Source organism: Callospermophilus lateralis, chromosome 11 (genome assembly GCF_048772815.1).
Source record: "Callospermophilus lateralis isolate mCalLat2 chromosome 11, mCalLat2.hap1, whole genome shotgun sequence".
NCBI lineage: Eukaryota > Metazoa > Chordata > Mammalia > Rodentia > Sciuridae > Callospermophilus > Callospermophilus lateralis.
The window spans coordinates 29,723,743-29,742,027 of record NC_135315.1 but is presented as its reverse complement, the minus strand read 5'-3'; the positions used below and the strand labels follow the sequence as shown (position 1 = coordinate 29,742,027).

General features: G+C 35.7%; 1 protein-coding gene across 5 annotated transcripts in view; it reads right to left on the bottom strand.

Annotated features, from left to right (window-relative positions):
* The window catches only part of Stxbp4 (syntaxin binding protein 4), a 150,385-nt gene that overhangs the window by 653 nt on the left and 131,447 nt on the right, over positions 1-18,285 (bottom strand). For all 5 annotated transcript variants that reach the window (XM_076871642.1, XM_076871644.1, XM_076871643.1 and 2 more), the window contains one exon: positions 15,736-15,793. In XM_076871642.1, the coding sequence (XP_076727757.1) occupies positions 15,736-15,793 (58 nt within the window). The remainder of the gene's footprint in view (positions 1-15,735; positions 15,794-18,285) is intronic.

The window sequence follows — 18,285 nt, the reverse complement described above, 5'->3', positions numbered from 1 at the left end:
CTAAAATAGTTTATCTCCCTGCCTCTGTTCTAATTCTTTTCTAATCCATCGCCTACTCCAGCATAGAGATCTACTAAATGACAAATCCAATTAATGGCTTCTGGAACAAATACACATTCTATAGTATGAAACATCTTGTTTTTTATACTCCGCAATAACATTTCCTTCTCTGCCACAACCCCTTCCCTAAGGAGTTAACTTATCCTCATTCTAAAGAACCAAATCTCCCTTAAGATTCCTCCAATCTGTGCACAGTTTTGTCTCTTATTATACTGTATTTTTAATGCCTCTTTATTTGTAGGCCTTTTAACAACATTTGAAGCTCTCTGAGGGCAGGAGCTATTTTTTTATCTTGGAATTAATGGTGCCTGGCATATTCTCAGAACAAAGGATTAGCATCCTGAAAGACAAATTTAGGAAAAGAACACAAATTTGAGGAAGGAGGTACAAAAGATAGTGGGCATGTGTAGGGAGTAGTAAAACATCACACAACCTTGGTCCTACTTGCTGGATGGGATGGTGTTTCTCAGGCCTCATACTCTAAGCCTTCAGCTAGATGAATCTCCTAAATCTACTGTTTGCCTACCTCCTGAGAGTTTGACAGACAGCTTCTGGATTTAGGATGGAAATTTATTTCTTCTTTTTGGGAACTGTCTCTAGCTCTGATTTGCCACACTGCCTGCATCCACCCTAGATGAGTTTCCCCAGCCTATCCTCCCACACCAACCTCAGAAGCAGCATCACATCTTAGATTAAGTGTGTCCGAAGGCCAGTGCCCATGAAGATCTAATAGACTGTGGATCTGAATGTATAAGCCTAGGTTATACAACAACATTTTCCAAAGTATGTTCCAAGAGTTTTTAATAAATGCTATATGAAGAAAGACTTGTATGATGTCAAATCCTACATGGTTAAATATAGGCAAATGGGGTTCTTAAGTACAGGACTTCCCAGCACCTTTAATATGCTAATGTGTCCCATGAATCTTTGAATATGCAACATTACTTAAACTAGCATGCTCCTGCCACTACACATAAGGCTAGTGTTCCACAGAACACAGTTCAGGAACTATCACAAAAATGAACCCATTTTAGTGGCTATTGATGCCAGTTACTGAAAATGTGGGACTAATATAAATGGTCAATTCTGCTGTCATTTCTGACTTGGTTTGTTTTCAATCCTATCCTCTAATTTTTGTTCGAATCACTCTGAACAAATTATTCAGCTTCTCTGTTTAAATATTATAGATGTAGCTTTCTGTGGAAGAAGATTGCTGATAATCTCACAATGGAGTTAAAGGAGCTCATGTCATTTAAGAACCAAGGTGAATGTGACAAGGCCCAGACATCTTCATAGTTTCAAAACCTTGAAGCATGGTTAAGTGGTACAAAGAATCATTATTCTCTTCACAATAATCCATATTACTATTCACTCTTTAAAGTGGTTTAAAGGAATTTTTCTTGATGATGGCTAAATTTACAAAAGCATCTGACTCGGTACAGGTTAATTTCATTTCAAGGCCTTTATAAAGCTGGGAAGCTGCCTAAATTGAAAGTGGTTTTAAAGAAATACTAACGAGAGCAGCATAAGAAGGGTGGAATGGCACTGCAAGGTGAAACGAGGACACAGCATCCTGTCAAAAGTGTGTGTTTGAAGCGAAGAAGCTGGAGGAGAATGCTCTGCTTATTTCACAGTCTCGGTATCCATGAGTGTCATGTTTATCAGCACACTTACAATATGTTGGTCCAAGGGAGAGCCTGCAATTTAAGTTATCTTTAAAATTTCCCTCCCCTATAATGTTCCCTAATTGGGGAGGATGGGAAGAAAGGAAACCAGGAGCAACCACCTGAGGGAAAAGTTTAGGTTCATGTTTTGCAATTTGACTTTTTCAAACAATATTCTTAAGCTTGAAATATTATAACTGCACAAATACAGAGTCCATTAGATTGGTGATTAAAATAATCAAAAGTAAGATGTTTAAAAAAAAAAACTAAAGTGATTTTTTTTTTTTTAATCAGCAAATCAACATCTGATCTTGCTCCAAATAGAAAGGTAATTCCATGAAATTCAAATTTTACCAGTCTAACATTCACAGCATACTTTTCTGGACTTGCTTAAAAACACACAAGCACACCTAAGTGTCAAACATGTAGCTACTTCAGTGACTCACTAGGAAACAATAACACTGAAACAACAGGGTGATGTTTTCTGTGCTTTGAGAACATATTTCACAACAGAATCTTGGGTAAATGCATCCAGAACCAAGCGGTCAGAGTTTCTGAAACTCAGGTAATGCATGTGAAGGTCCTGGCAAAAAGCACATATTCAATGAATGATCACAGTCTATTGATAATTAGGGCTTTCTGATTATTGTAAGAAAAACTTGGAATTTTGCCTATGATGCTGGAATGGGGCCAGTTTTGAGTATACCATTCAATTTTAGGTCTTTGTGAGCACTGTGGCTAAAGAGCTTTGACATAATCGGTGTGATGAGATAATCCCAGATTTACTGGCTTTGAGAACATTCTAGTATTAGAAATATTTCCTCTCTGATTTGTGCACTTGGTAACTCAGCTGAAAAGAGAGAATAAACCAGTCCTGTTGATTCTGTTTAATTAATAAAGACCCCATGGTGAATAAAGGGAGATGCTGTTATTTAGAATAAAAAATTTAGAGGTCCAGAAAGTAAATGAAGCTGACTACAAAACATAAAAACCGTCCATTTGAACATACAGTACCTCTGGCAAATGCTCCTGCAGAGACAGTGCATCTGACCTGATTTGGAGAGCAATCAACAGAAGTTCAGACATATTTGAAAATCCGAAAAGCACATTATTCCCTGCCTTTGAATAGTTGCCAAATCTGTTGTTGGAAAACAATAATATTCGATCCTGGAAAATGATGGTATTGTGTGTTTTTTAAAAAATAATATTAGTAAATTGAAGGACATATTTTAGAGCTTATAAAAAACCTAAAAGAACATGCTTTATTTCATTGGCAAAGAAATGTAAGCGAATTATTTAAATCCCATTATAATTACCCTCCTTATGTTTCTTACCTCGTAGCTAGAGGAGCAAAATGCTTTCTTTCAAAAAAGAAAGCAAATGCTTTCTTTCAAAATAAAAATTTAGGACAGCCTGCTAAGCAAAAAGTGGGCTTAAAGACAAAAAGTGTACCAGTTTTGTAGAAATTCATTCTTATAACTGTCTGTGATGATGAAAGGAGAGGTTTTTCTGTAACTTTCCAATGTAGATGGCCCTATTTATAAATCATTGAGTTTAATAAGACTTGCCAATATTATTTTATCATGCCTAAGATCAAGCTGCAGGATCAGAGCCAAAAGTAATTAACTTCCAATGTCATTTTTTAGGGGGATAACTTTATGGGTATAATATTCATATGAACCAGACAACAAAGTAAATACATGTTCATATGATTTGTTTCAGGCAGTAGTCACTTTGAATCATTGGAAAAATTTATTCCTGGCCACAGGTTCCAAGTAGTGAAGTATATAAAAGATCTATACTTAAAACAGAATTTCCATTTTTTAAATTAACAAATTAGAGCACAAGAATATAAGGTGAACCACGTCAATAAAAGTACTAAAACCTCACCAAACCGTAGTAAGGTATCATATAATCTGGCCATTGGTTATGAGAATAACCACAGATCAGCAATATGAGGAATCCACCCCAAAATATGAAAGAGAAGATTATAGGCATTTTGTTCCCACTAATACAAGAATTCCCTCTTACATAATTTTAGAACTGTACCTCTAAAATGAATATTTTTCATTAATGAACTTTGTAAATATCACAGAACACTTTGAGCACTTTGTACTGAGTGGTCTGGAAAGTCAGTACGGCTCTGATCAAATGTTAGCAGGATCTCATTCAAATCTTTATAGGACAAATTTTATTTTTATTATATATTTATGGTCCTTTCTATAAAAATACACTTTGGAAATCTTAAAATATCAATTAATTAAAAAAATTAGGTCTGAGATATTAAATTATAATAATCTAAAGCTATAGTAATATATTACTTACACATAATATTGAAGTAATTGCTATCACCAGACTTGTAAAAGATAAAAATTTCTGATAAAAAACATAAAGAATATTAATTATATTCTTCAGATACTATATATGACTTGGATTGTTGTCAATCATTATATAGAGCTAACATCCCAACTCCAAAACTGACATAATTAATTTTTAAAGAAAGAAACAGCTGTACAAATCACAGATTGCAGCCCTGGGTAATTCTGAAAAATTAATCCTGTTTTTGATCATGATAGGACAAAAACCAAACAAACAGAATAAAGTAAAAAATATGTCCTACTGATATCGATACCTAGATACCTATATCCTGGACTATAAGATACTAATCATGATATAGGCTTGTGGGTATATTTATACTTTAACATATATCCTTTGACAGTGTCCAAAAAAAAAAAATTATGTTCTCCATCCCAGACTGTGGCATTGCTGCTAGGAGGCAGACATTCAGGCAAAGATTACATTTCCTAGCCCACCCTATCTTTATATTGAGCATGGTATTAGTTCCCTCCAATGGAAGGGGACAGAACTGTTTCTCTCTTATGAGTCTGAGAGTCTGAGGTCTTTAGGAAGATGGAGTGCATTCTACACTCTTTAATCCTCACTCATTAACTACATATAAAGGACTCTGAGGCTGCAAAATATGGGCAGAACCAAGAGAAATGAAGCAGTCTGGACATCAAATTTGCCACCCAGAAGAAAAAGCCACACCCATTAAACAGGAATGCTGCACTGATCTGTGGGTATTAAGCTTCTGAAAGGAGATGTGCTACTGCAGTTAGTGTTACGGTGAATCACTGCCAAGCTCAAGGGAGTATTTCAAGAGGAAGCCATGACTGACTTTCCCAGGGAATATATGTACTACTTTTATAGTTTTAAAATACAGAAAACCGGCAATAAATAGTTTTCTTGCTACTTTATGTCAACAATCAAAAGACTGTCAGAATATAGACTAATACAAACTAAATTTAATTAGAAACCACTTTGCAAGACCACATTATTTTCAGAATAAATTTCCACTTGTGTGCGAAAGTACATAAAATATAGAAACTCCTTTAATTTTAATATTTTTAAAGACTGAATTATAAGTAACACAGGCTTTCACTTAATTTATTCAATAAATTTATTAAACATCTGACTAAACATATTTTTCTTAATTACCAAATTTGACACTTTAAAAACTGAAATTTAAAACATACAATTTCAACTTATTTTATATTGATTCTAATATTATTTTAATGCCAAAGTTAATTATATACATGTGTGTGTGTATATATATATATATATATATATATATATATATATATATATTATTAGAGAAGAATTTATATCACAAAACTCACTGAGTTTGAGAGATTCTTAAAGAGAAAATCTTTGAAATCTTGAGGTATTTTATTACTGACACCATCATGTGAAGTGCCACAGTCATTTGAGTGCTTGAACTCTCTAATTCTAGTGAAAAATTATGGGATTTAAAAAACATACCATCATCCTCTATAGTTCTCTCACCTACTTTGAATACTGATTGATTTCAATGGTGCCTTCCACATATGGACTTTTGACTACATGTATTTAACTGTCCATTATGAGAAAAGGAATACTGAGACAGGTGAAATATCAGTCCAAGTCATGTTTTAGAGACAGGATCTGACTTCTGAGAATTTAACCAGTATGTTAGACTCCTCTGTTATCTGGGTTGGTTTCCATGACAACACATGAAGAGGCTCTGAGGTGGATTAGGTGATACCATCTGAATGGGGCCCTTCAGCTCAGCAAGGTGAAATTAATTGAATAATTAACTCAGATAATCTGTCCAATGTTACTATATCTTTTTAATAGTACTTGTCATGAAATTTATTAAAAAATGTTATCTGAATAACTGTGAATAAAAAGTACGTGTGAAGCCTGAATCAGAGGCCTTTGTGCTTCCCCAGCAGTCATATATTTTGTGTCATGTGACAATAAATTCTAAATATGTTTATTTTTGTCCACTAGACTATTAGCTTCTGCAGGTCAGGAATGTGTCTTTCTTATCTTTATAGCTTGTGTCTGGCTCACAAAAAGTGGAATCAATAAATGTTTGATGCTGGATACAATATACATCCCACTGACATATTATTATAGTTACAGCACTGACTGAAAAGTGGGAGACTAACTTATTTATAGTTGAGGTTCAGATAATACAATCCTCAGATGTGATAATGCAGTGAATTTGTCTTATATAGTTTACAGATATGTTTACAGAAATCGAACATTATCTGGGGAAAAAGAGACTCATTTAATTTAGCTCAAAAGTCACCAAGTAATCAGAACCACTAGCCCTCCTTGCCAATACTCTCTCATCCAAGCAGCTTGCTAAGGTCTATTCACACATTTGGTGATAGGTAATGATTGAAGCAGTATAATAATTCAATTTTAACTAGAGTTTCTGGCATTTATATGTAAATTTACTTGAATCCCAGGCTTTAAGTTATAATTATTTATGGCAAATAAATACTCTTGTAAGCTAACAAATCTAGTTTTAACCATTAGAATATAAAATGTTTTAAAAACACAAAGCTCTTCCTAAGAGCTCACTCTATCCTTCATTCTCTACCCCTTGCCAAGGTGGTTTTAATACACTGACATATTCAGCCTCTAAAAAGATCAGAATGTAGACAGATCCATGTTTCTAGACACTTTATACCCAAAGAAGGGTGGAAGTTTTCACAGAGGTGCCTTGTTAATACCGATACTGAGTGAAGTAGCACTATGATGCATGAAAATGATCGCCACCCCTTACTGTTGAGATTATTCATTAGATACAGATGTGGCAGCTGGATAAGACTTAACATCAGATAAACATTTTGTATTTTGCAGTGTTCTTTGACATTGGTTTTCTAATTTTCTTTCTATAAAAATCTCATGAACATTATTTTTCTCTACAACTTCTACAATTTGAAGAAACTGAAGCTCAATGAGCTTAAGTACCCTGTCCAAGGTCATACAGTAGTACAGCTAGGGCTAAGATGCAGAGCAGGGTCACTATTCTTTTATATGGGACTATACAGAATTGGTTTGAAATTCCATTGTCCATCTACACACCTCTGTGTCCCTGGGAAAGTTATTTAAACTCTGAGCTTCCTAATCTAGAAAACATTTAATACTGCCTGAATGCATTCTACCTACACCAAAGCACTACCAGCTCACCTCAACCACTAACTCCCTGTATTAGTTTTCTACTGTAGTAACTAATTCTGCAATTTAGTGGCTTAAAATTACTCAGATGTACTAGCTTATCGGTAGGTAGTTCAGATGTCTGACATGAGTCTTACTGGGCTATAATCAAGGTATTGCCAAGGTTATATTCCTTTATGGGCACTTTAGGGAAGAATCGTTCTCCTCTTTTCCAGCTTCTAAAAGCCACCCACATAGGCCCACATCCCCCATTTTCAAAGTCAGCAACATAGATTCTTGGATTCTGCATCTACCATCACATGTCTTTCTCTGACTCTCTTCTGCCTCCCTCTTCCACTGTCAAGGACTCATGTAGTTAGATTGAAATAACTTATATAATTCAGGACACACACTCTGCTTTGAGGTTAGCTGACAATCAAAATTAATTCCCCTTTACCATGTAACTTAACATATCCACAAGTCCTGGGGACCAGGATTGGACATTGTTGGAGATCACTGTTTTCTGTCTGCTACACTCCCTTACTCCTCAGTTGCTTCTTTGTAATGCCTAGGGCCACTTCCATGAAGTAAACAGGCACTGGGGTTTGAATCAATTCTTGCAATTTGCCTAAAACTTGGTAAATTTGTTACAAAAAAGATTATATGACAATGAAAGTAATCCAATGGATGAAGAACAAGGTGCCAAAGATCTTACAGAAAGCAAATTAAAGGAAAAGCAATTGTTAAGGACAGAACTGTGTCCAGGAAGAGAGGCTTCAACAGAAACCAACCCTGCTGACACCTTATTTTGGGACTTCAGACCTCCAGAACTGTGAGAAAATAAATTTTTGTTGTTTAAGACATCTAGTCTGGGCTATTTTGTTATGGAAGCACTAGCAAGCTAACACAGCAACTTGGGAGGAAAAGTGACAAAAAAAAAAGTATACGTTAATAAATCTATATAAAGGGTACTAGAAGCAGAGAGAAGTCTACATCTGGCTAAACCAAGTATAACTCCAAAAAGGTGATAAATTTCCAAAGAACTCTATGCAATCCTGGGGGATTTGCTTATAATACCCCAATGAAATTCTGGAAAACATACTTCATGCCCAATTTATACCTGTCATTATTGAAATGGTAGGGAAAAGAGCTTGATGTTGGATGTCTAGATCTGGATGTTTTATTCATATTAGTGGCTTTGCCATTCTGAATAACCCAAGCCAGCTGGCTGGCCTTTCGTTTAAATGACAATTTCTCCTACAGAGTTTCATATTTCTACACCTCTTTGTAGGTATTTATAGAAAATCCTGGGCAAGCTGTTCCAGGCTCATGATCAATGTAACCTTTCTGCTCCTATCACTGGGCTTTTGACTGTCCAGAGAGTAGTAGAAATGTAGGTTTTGGCTACTGGTTTCTATTTGCAGCTGTGCAAATGTTCTCATTTAAAACTCCTTCATTGGCAAATAGCAATGAATTAAGGGAAGAAAGGGGAAACTACATCTGTTAAGAGCTCACCTTGAGCCAGGTATTTTGCCAGGGGCTTTAGATCCCTACTTTCATTCAATTCTCAAAACCATCTGGGGAGATAGAAATTATTGTTATTGTTTTCAGGAGGATACATTGAAATAACCAATACTAAGTTCATGCTTGAAAGTGGTGACAAAAATATTAGAACCCAGGTCCAATTAGGTACTGAAGCCTCCTTTTTCTCCCCCATTGATTGCTTCTCCAAACTGCCAACAGTATTTACTCATTGAAAAAATATTCAGTCTTACACATACCACACCATGTGCTACAGAATGGATGTTCTAAGTCAGTTTTCATATAGGTGGTTACAACTTTGAAATGCAAACTAGTGAGGATTTTAGTATATTACAACTTATTCATAGAAAAGTAGTGTTTGTAGGCAAAATGTTAATCAGGTCTACCTTGACTACTTTTAAGTCCTGTGTTGGTTTCTTCATTATTGTCTCATTAAGAATGGCATGCTTGGAGGGCTAGGTTTATAACTCAGTGATAGAGTGCTTGCCTAGCACATGTAAGGCATTGGGTTCAATCCTCAGCACCACATAAAAATAAATAAATAGCCAGGCACGGTGGTGCACACCTGTAATCCTAGTGGTTTGGGAGGCTAAGATGGGAGAATCACGAGTTCAAAACCAGCCTCAGCAACAGCAAGGCGCTAAGCAACTCAGTTGCGACCCTGTCTCTAAATAAAACACAAAATTGGGCTGGGGATGTGGCTCAGTGTTTGAGTACCCCCAAGTTCAATCCCTAGTACCAATAAATAAATAAATAAATAACAGTATTGTGTACATCTACAACTAAAAATATTTTTTAAAAAAGGAAGGAAAAAAAAAAAAAGAATGGTATGCTTAGGTTCTTATCCATGCAGAAGATAGCGAGGAGCCTACCCTAGCCCGAAGTCAGTTGCACAGAAATTGTCCTGACGCCTCATTAAATGAGCCTTAGAGCTTATTAATCTGTCAGTGGACATTTCTTAACTCATTGAAAATGAATCAAAGCAGCCAAATTAATGAGGTGTTCAGAGGGAGAGAGCTTCACAATGTCCAAAAAGTGAAGCTAAAACAATCTGCCCAGGATTTGCGGAAAGGTAAAAGGAGTGACTTTTTATTTCCAATCTCCCAAATTTCCTTCCAATCCCCCAAATTTCTAATTGCTTTAGAGTTACTAAAGATAAGATCTATTTGCAGAACAAAGTTAGGCCCTAAGAAACTGTAAGCTCAAATTCTTCCTTGTTTTCAATTTTTTATTTTATAAAGGAGATGACACGGTGTAACTCAAGTTTTTAATTAACACAGTAGGCTGACAATGGTCAATCTTATCCATATATAGGTTAAGATCCACATTCTTTCCTACCTGGGAACAACCTAACTATCTTATTCTATCCAAAGTTCAGATACATACTTATGGTTGTTAATGAACTCTGACTGGAAATAAGAAAATCATGCCTATTGAAAATTAGAGTTATAAAAGCAAAGCTTCAAATATTGAACATCTCATAAGATATTGGGGAGTGATTGTCATAATTTGTTATTCCAACCTAATAGCTACCTTATTACTGTTCATCCAAGCAGAGTTTCTAGGTTAGCAATATGCTGTAGAAAATCAACATTCCAAAGACGTGGCACATGTCTTATAAGACATTACTTCCCCACACCTACGGCAGACATCTCTAATTAACTGATCAAGGCCTATGTTAGTGAGGTTAAATATGGCTTTAGAATTCTCAAACAACACTTGAGGTAGTCATCATCAACTAAGAGCTGGTGTGAGGTGTCATCTACTTTCCTTCCCAGCTCTACACAAAACTTTAGTTTTATTAAAAAAAAACAACCCACAGATTCCCTATATTCTACTGATATGTAATAAAGAACAGAATCTATAACATGAGAAACAGTATTTCAATACCTCTGATTTTAGATTTTGACATATAAGGAGAATTACAAGACCATGCAAGTAATTTTTAAAAGCAAATAATTATATCTATTTGAACTCACCAATAATATAATTGAATATTCATTAGCAAGTATCTGATATTAAGAAGCTTATACTATTTATGTACAAATATTGGATGTACATATAATTTAATTGACATAATATTGGGAAATGGCATTTTAGTAGGTATCCTCTAACACGATTCCCAGTGAACCACCTCATCTGGAATCCAGTCTTGTGTAGTTGCCTACTACACTGTACCAGGGTTGGTCTTTGTGACCAACAACAGATGAGGAGGTATATCACTCACTTCTGAGATTGGTTATAAAAGGCACTTTGGCTTTTTTTGTCAGGTATCTCTCATCCCTTGCTCTTAGGGAAGGCAGCTGCTATGTTGGGAGTGACCCCACAGACTTATATGAGAAGTTGAGGCCTCTGCCAACAGCCTCATAAGTGAGCTTGGAATAAGTATTCTAGCCAGCCTAGGAAGCCACTCTTCAATTCCTGGGGGGCCCAGCTAACAAACAGCTTGACAACTTCACGAAAGACTCAGGAAGACAGAATGCAAGAGCATCAGAAAAATGCAGGGAAGTCAATTCTGTATTGTTGATGTTTTGAAACTGGGCGGAAAAAAATTATTATGTAGAAATAGGGAATTAATATAAGTATGATTATTGATCACAGTAAATTCAATCTTTTGATAGAAAGTTAAAAGAGTACAATGGAAGCTAGTATCAGCTATGTCTAATTTGCAATTATAAACTCAGTTTTACCAATAAACATGATAACTCTCAAAATATTTTTATTACATAACATACTTTAATATAGAATCATATGAAAGGATTATCGTAAATTTGTATTAATATACAACTTTAAGGGGAAGATAAGAAGTTGAGCGAAAAAATGATCAAGTAAAGAGATAATTTTATTACAGCACCCTCAAGATAATGAATACTTTGTCATTAAGAATGCTGCAACTTTCTCTCTAAGGAGAAAATAGAAAAAATGTTCCTAGAATATACTGATATATTTTATGCAAGTATGTCTATAGATTTACATATATATTTATGGCAAGTGAGCATGCCTGTGTTCATGCATGCCAGCACACACACACAGACACATACATTTGTTAGTTCTATGACACACTGGCTCTGTCAATGCCAATGCTGTGTAAGTCTGTCCAAACCAGGTAAAATGCTCTTCCCTGGGATCAGAACTCAAGTAGATGACAAAGTATTAATAGATGTGTGGATGGATGTGTAAATGGTAAAAGGCTAGGGATACTCTGGAGACAGCACTGACAGTTATTCTCCTGCTTTCATCAGACTTAATGATTCGATCTCTGGAAAGACAGTGACAGATGCCAATTTCTGGGAAGGGATCATCTGTATATGCCAACCATCATCTCTTTGGGTGATTTCAGTCATTATTCTTTTTAAGCAGAGGTGAGTGAGGCAATAACGTGAGTTAATTGTTATTTCTTTAGCCTCCAGACTATCATCCCCCTACAAATAAACCCCTCTCCTCTCAACAGCTAACACAGGCTGTGTAGCCTCAAAATTTTGGTTGGGGGTAGTGGAAGGATAAAAATTTAAACAAAACAAAAACTAAATAGTTCTAAGAAGGACCTCGGTAGATGTTCACTTACGTAGACTTTACTTACTCAGCAATATCACCTAACTCAAAGTGGCTCAGAGCCATGAAGAAACTGCCACCAAATGTCAAACTCTTTATATATATCAGCTCATTCATTCTGGACAGGAACCCTAGGAAATACTAATATACTTTATATTTTATAAATGTGGAAATTAAACCCTAGAGATGTTAAATAAACATGCCCAAGGTCATTCAGCTATTTTGTGGAAACACCAGCATTTGCATCCAAGTTCTTGGAGTCCAAGGCCCATGCTCCTCATTTTCTTAAACCAATGGCTATCCTGTAATCAAATCCACCCCCATCAGAACTTGCATACTTGGCTCACCACAATTCCTGCAGACCCATGCTCAAAGACTACAAGCAATTCAAATTAGATTACTGTCTTCTCCAAATAAGAAATTCCTGGAGAAGAGGGTGACTGTGTAGAGGGAAAAAATATGGGGGTGAAGGGAGTGACAGGCACATGGAGAGCAGTGAGAGATGACAGATTTGTCTCTATTCTAGCACATACAGCTCAATGTCCCCTGCAGAATTCACTGTCTATGTAATGATGAATGTTCATAATGATAGTGTTCAGTGGGCTCTGTACAAGAAGGCAGGGAAGTATATAGCACATATCAAAGTAAGACTTTGGTCAAGAATAGTTTAGATAAGTCTTGGTGCTTGAATGAGGTTAAATTCTAATGACAAAAACAAAACACAACTCAAAACAAGCACCCTACTCCTCCATGAGGAGGGGAAAGATGCATCGCGATATTTGATTTTCTTATTTTTGCTCTTTGACCTTTCTAATCTCCAGAAGATCACTACTTATTTTCAAAATCAAAATTCTATTTTGCTATTTTAAATTGGATATAGAGCTGTACCTATATCGAGATCTGTTTAAAATGTCTTTCTTTTCACATGTTAACAGACAACCTTAAAATAAGGAGGGGGAGGTGGTGCAGCCTGAGTATGTATGTAGGGGGTGGCTTTGGACCCACACAACCCTGGTTCTGTACCTTGGCTCTGCAATTTTATTGTGTGTGACCTTGACAAATTTAGCCTCTTAACAGTTTCTTCAGCTGTAATGGTGAGATAATGATACCCACCATTGCCCTTTGGAAAACAAATTTATTTTATGTTTTTTATGCTTTCCTCATACATCAAGATTAAGATTAAGGTTAAGGAAGAGAACTGATGGGCTTCCAGAATGCATCCTTTGGGGTATTTTTCTGAGTGGAGCAAAGGGGACTGGGTAAATGTGGCTTCTTTTCCTATTCGTTCCATAAGAATTGAGTTAGATCTCAGGGCAGCTGAAGAGTATGCTGACCCTTCTTTTTTGTCTCTTCTCCTTGGGTGCTAGTCTTCCCCTGGTATTAGTAGTTCAGCCCAAGGCTGAAAGGACCAGTAGCTACGTCAACTGGGTACCAGTGGGGAGCCAAACTGACTCTCTGGCTATCCATCTCTTGCTCCCCCCTTTTCTTTGTTATGGGCAATTGTGTTCTTAGGATCTGTCTCTCATACAGCACTAGTTAGGCTCTCATATTTGGTTTTGGATTAGGATGTACTGACAGGCAGCTAAACTTGGGCACCGGAGTTCCCTACAGGGTCTGGACTCATTTATTAATGAGTCAAGAGACTCTGAAAGCAGAACCCCAGTTAATAATGCTTGCTTGCTTTCCTTCCTTCGATCATACATTCATTTGGGGATCTTCTAGAGCACAACATGGCAAGATGTAGTTCACCACCCTCATCATACCATCAGTAAGTCAAGTGATATCTGTTTAGATATCATTAAAAGGATTAAATGACACAACACATAGAAACCAACATCTATGTCTGGCAATTGAACATCAGCTAGTGCTCAATGCAAATTTGACTGTGTTGTTTTATTTTCCTGATGTTCCTACAGGATACTAAAGATGATTAATCCAGCACATCAGAGGGCAAGTTTCTTTACAGAGATGTCTGATCTGGAAGTGAATAGTGTGGTGCTAAATGTAATATGCTCATGGAATTCCTGGGTTCTCTGCTCCAAAATCCCTTCTCCTTCATACTTTTCCTTTACTTATCACTACAGACTACAAGGAAAGCACACCATGAAAACACTTTGCCAGGTTTATCCTTAGTTTTTCCTCTTTTTTCAAATATGAAGGTTTTGAATTCTCAGTCTTTATAATAGTGATCTGATTTCTCAGTTTTTTTCCCCACCAAAAATTCTCCATATTGCAAAATGATGATGACTACTTACTGTGCATCTGCTGTGCTCACAGTTGTATGCTAGGTGCTTCAACAACTCTATAAAGTTGGTAGTATTCCCCTTACTTTATTGATTGGAAAACTGAGGCTAAGAGAGATGTGACATCACAGGGCTTGAAAGTATTTGCACATTTGAAGGGATAGCAAGGACATGTCTTCCTTTTCCTTTTAAAATGTATACCATGCATAATTTACCAAAAGAATGAACAGGGAGTTTCTTGGGCTCTCAGGAGTCTGTTGAGATTCCCTTTTGTGCTCTCATAACACCAATTCTGACATGAAAGGATTTACTCAGAACACAGAGGAAGTATATCAGACCGCTCTGTCCAAAGTAAAACTAACCAGTTCAGCAGCTAGACAATGTAATTTTGTCCAGGTTTTTAAGGCCTCTAGCAGACAGTCTAGTACAGTATAAAAGATCTTGGATCAGAAGACTTTGATTCTAGTTCTGGCTTGGTTATGTCATAGCTATGAATTTTTGGCAGCAATTTAAGGCTTATTTTCTTCATCTTTAAAATAAGGAAAATGATAAGATATGCACAACTCAAAGAGTTGTTCTGAATCCAGTGGAACTGGGTTTGTTCATATACTGTCCTATTTATCTCTTAAGTTACATATTGTCTGTCTGTCCTCATTATTACGTAAATTCCAAGGCATCTGGGAACCAGTCTGTACATTTTACCTATGTGTCTCCAAGGCATGGAACAGCCTGGTAAACAGCAAATGCTCAAAAAATATTTGCAGAATGAATGGTCTGGGTATATTGTAAAGCACTGAAAAATGTTGATTGTTATGGGTATTTTTGTGAAGAAGTTTTAAGACATATAAAATGGATTTTTTTCATTAGATATTAACTTTTCATAAATATTAACACTACTCCGCAGCAAGTAAATTTAGGTAGCCACCATTTACGTTCAAATAATGTTTCTGTTCCAACATTTTGATGTCTCCCTTGAAATTATTACTAGGGATTTTCCCCCCAAGTGACATCTGATATTAGCATTTAAATCACATGAAATGAAAATGGTGAGGCTTCATTTCTTGTTTCTAATTTTTGTAACCTCCAAGAGGATTTCTTGGTTTTGCTGATTATTCTGCAACTTCCAGGTTCTCTCCAGATGTGAGGAAAATTGCTTACTTGGTTGAGAGGCTTGTACTTACTTGATGAAGTACTTGATTCCATCTGCTGTGTAAGCTTCCTCCCACCCATAAGGTAAGGCTAGAGTGAAAGGAAACCAAAAATACATTTAATAAGATGATGAAGATAACTTTATTTCCTGGACACAAACCTCCCCCATCTTGACAATTATTTGAGTACATTTCTTGTACAAAATAATTTCCTAAAAAGGGGGAATTAAGACAATTCAGATCAGATTTTATACTCAGCATCTTTAGTACACAATAAATAAGTCTTGAACAGTTAACAATCTGCTTTAGTTGCAATAACTGGATTATGACTTGTCATTTACATGTAGTGAGCATTTTTTTCAGCAAGATTCAAGCAAAAATTTGTGTTGCAGTAGATGGTTTGTGCCTGGGGGGCAGAAAGATGGACAAGATGGCTGAAGCTTGTCTACTCTGGCTCAAAGTTTCTTTAATTGACTCTCTTTACATTATTTCACTCAGCTCCACAGGGAATCATACATGAATGCCAGATCAGCAGGGGGTTGAAAGTAGCTTTTGGGCAAGACAAAATTCCATATTAAGTTTGGAACTTTAGCAAAGTGATTTACAATGAATTGTGGCATTTTACTTACTTAATTAAAAATTTTGTGCACTAAACATAAATGGCCAAACAATTTGCTAAACTTAGCTTCTATTTCTGTAATGGGAGCGAGAATAATTAGCTAAAATGAGATGCAGAATGAACTAAGCAAGCAATATGTGGCCATATTCTGAAAGTGAGTATATTTTTGCCCTCATCATACCAAGAGGACAGTCCCATGTTGAGGCAGCCATATTCTCTTATGTTTCAATTTGGGGTGGTAACCTTGTAGAATACAATGGCTGCCACCCTTCACTCCATCCCTGAGTATTGCTAAGGATTTTAACTAATCTACTGGATCAGCAATTTGACAATGGTTTCTCACTCCTTTTATGAGTATAGTATACATTAACACACTAAAGAAAAGACTCCATTGCTCAGGTAGCCTATGTTTTCAGAAAGTAATTGAGTTTGAACAACAAATTCTTGACTTCCTTTCTTCCAAGTATCAGTAAGAGGCAGAGTGAAAGTGAGCAATTTAACTATCCGAATGAAATAAAACTCTACTACATCACCTTCTCAAATACTCATCACTCTCAAATACTCTTTGAGAAGGGCACTAAGGATATTGTACTTGTAAGTAAGAAAAACAAACAAAAATGCCTTATTTATATTTATTTCCAGTCTTTTAATACAAGTTACATAAAATAAGACCATGGGCAAAAATTCTATAACTTCTTACTTCAAGTATTAACACTTGAAAATTGAGATTGATACTAGAATACCATATCTCCTGTGCCACTGAAGAGAGTTCCTCCCTTGATCATTTCCTTCCTATTATTAAATAAGAATTCTAATTTCAGAACAGACTTGTAAATGTACTAATACACAAGTATTTAAGTCAAAATGGTTATTCAATGACTGCTGCCATAAAGATATCCCTATGTATTAATCAGTATGTAGAGCTTTTTTTCTCTGCTCTGAGAAAACAAATTGTTTCCTTTAAGACAATTGGTTTCTTATTTTTCATACAGTTAACATAATCTGTAAAAAACAGACTTTGAGACTAAACTGATAGTAATTAATCTCTCAGTGATATTACAGTAAAAAAATCACTTTTCAATTGTAAACTGGAAAATACAAATAGCCTACTTTATATAAAAGAACACTTCTGATTTTCACAAGCTTATATGATTATGATGAACTCCATTTTCCATTAAGAAGGGCTTTCATTTCTTTACAATAAGTGATTTGGATGCAATTATAACACTGTATAAATGTTTTGCAATAATCATTATTGTCCCCAATATGGAAGTATTTATTTACTCACACAATCTTTATATACTTGCACATATATAATGCTTCTATTTTCCTGTTTCATGTTTACTTTAAAACTATTATGACAACTAAAAACCACCTGAAATTTTTTTTCTGATTAGAAGTGTTTGTTTGTGGACCCTCACATAACATTCTTTCCATCAGAGATCATCTGTTTTCAATGAAAAACTTCATGGTGATGACTCTAAAATCTGCAAGAATATTTTGCCAGAGTAAAAGTCTTGAATACACTGAACTTAGAATACTGGCTGTCACCTAAAACACAACCTATCCAAAGTCAAACTCATCATGTTTCCAAACAAAGTGATTTCTTTTCCAATTTCCCAGTCTATTTATGTACCAAAGATTCTCTGTATTATATTTGGCCCATATATTCATTCATTAAATATTTATTGATTATTAAGTTAGACATTTTTGCCTTGGTACTTGGTATACAAATGATGAACAAATAGACACGGCTCTTGATCTTACAGAGTTTTCAAAATAATCATAAATAAAGACATCATTAAAAATACATGTAAGGGCTGGGGATGTAGCTCAGTGGTAGAGCTCTTGCCCAGTGTGTGTGAGGCCCTTTGATCCCCAGTGTCTGTCTCACACACACACACACACACACAAAAAAAAAAAAAAAAAAAAAAAGAAAGAAAGAAAGAAAGAAAGAAAGAAAA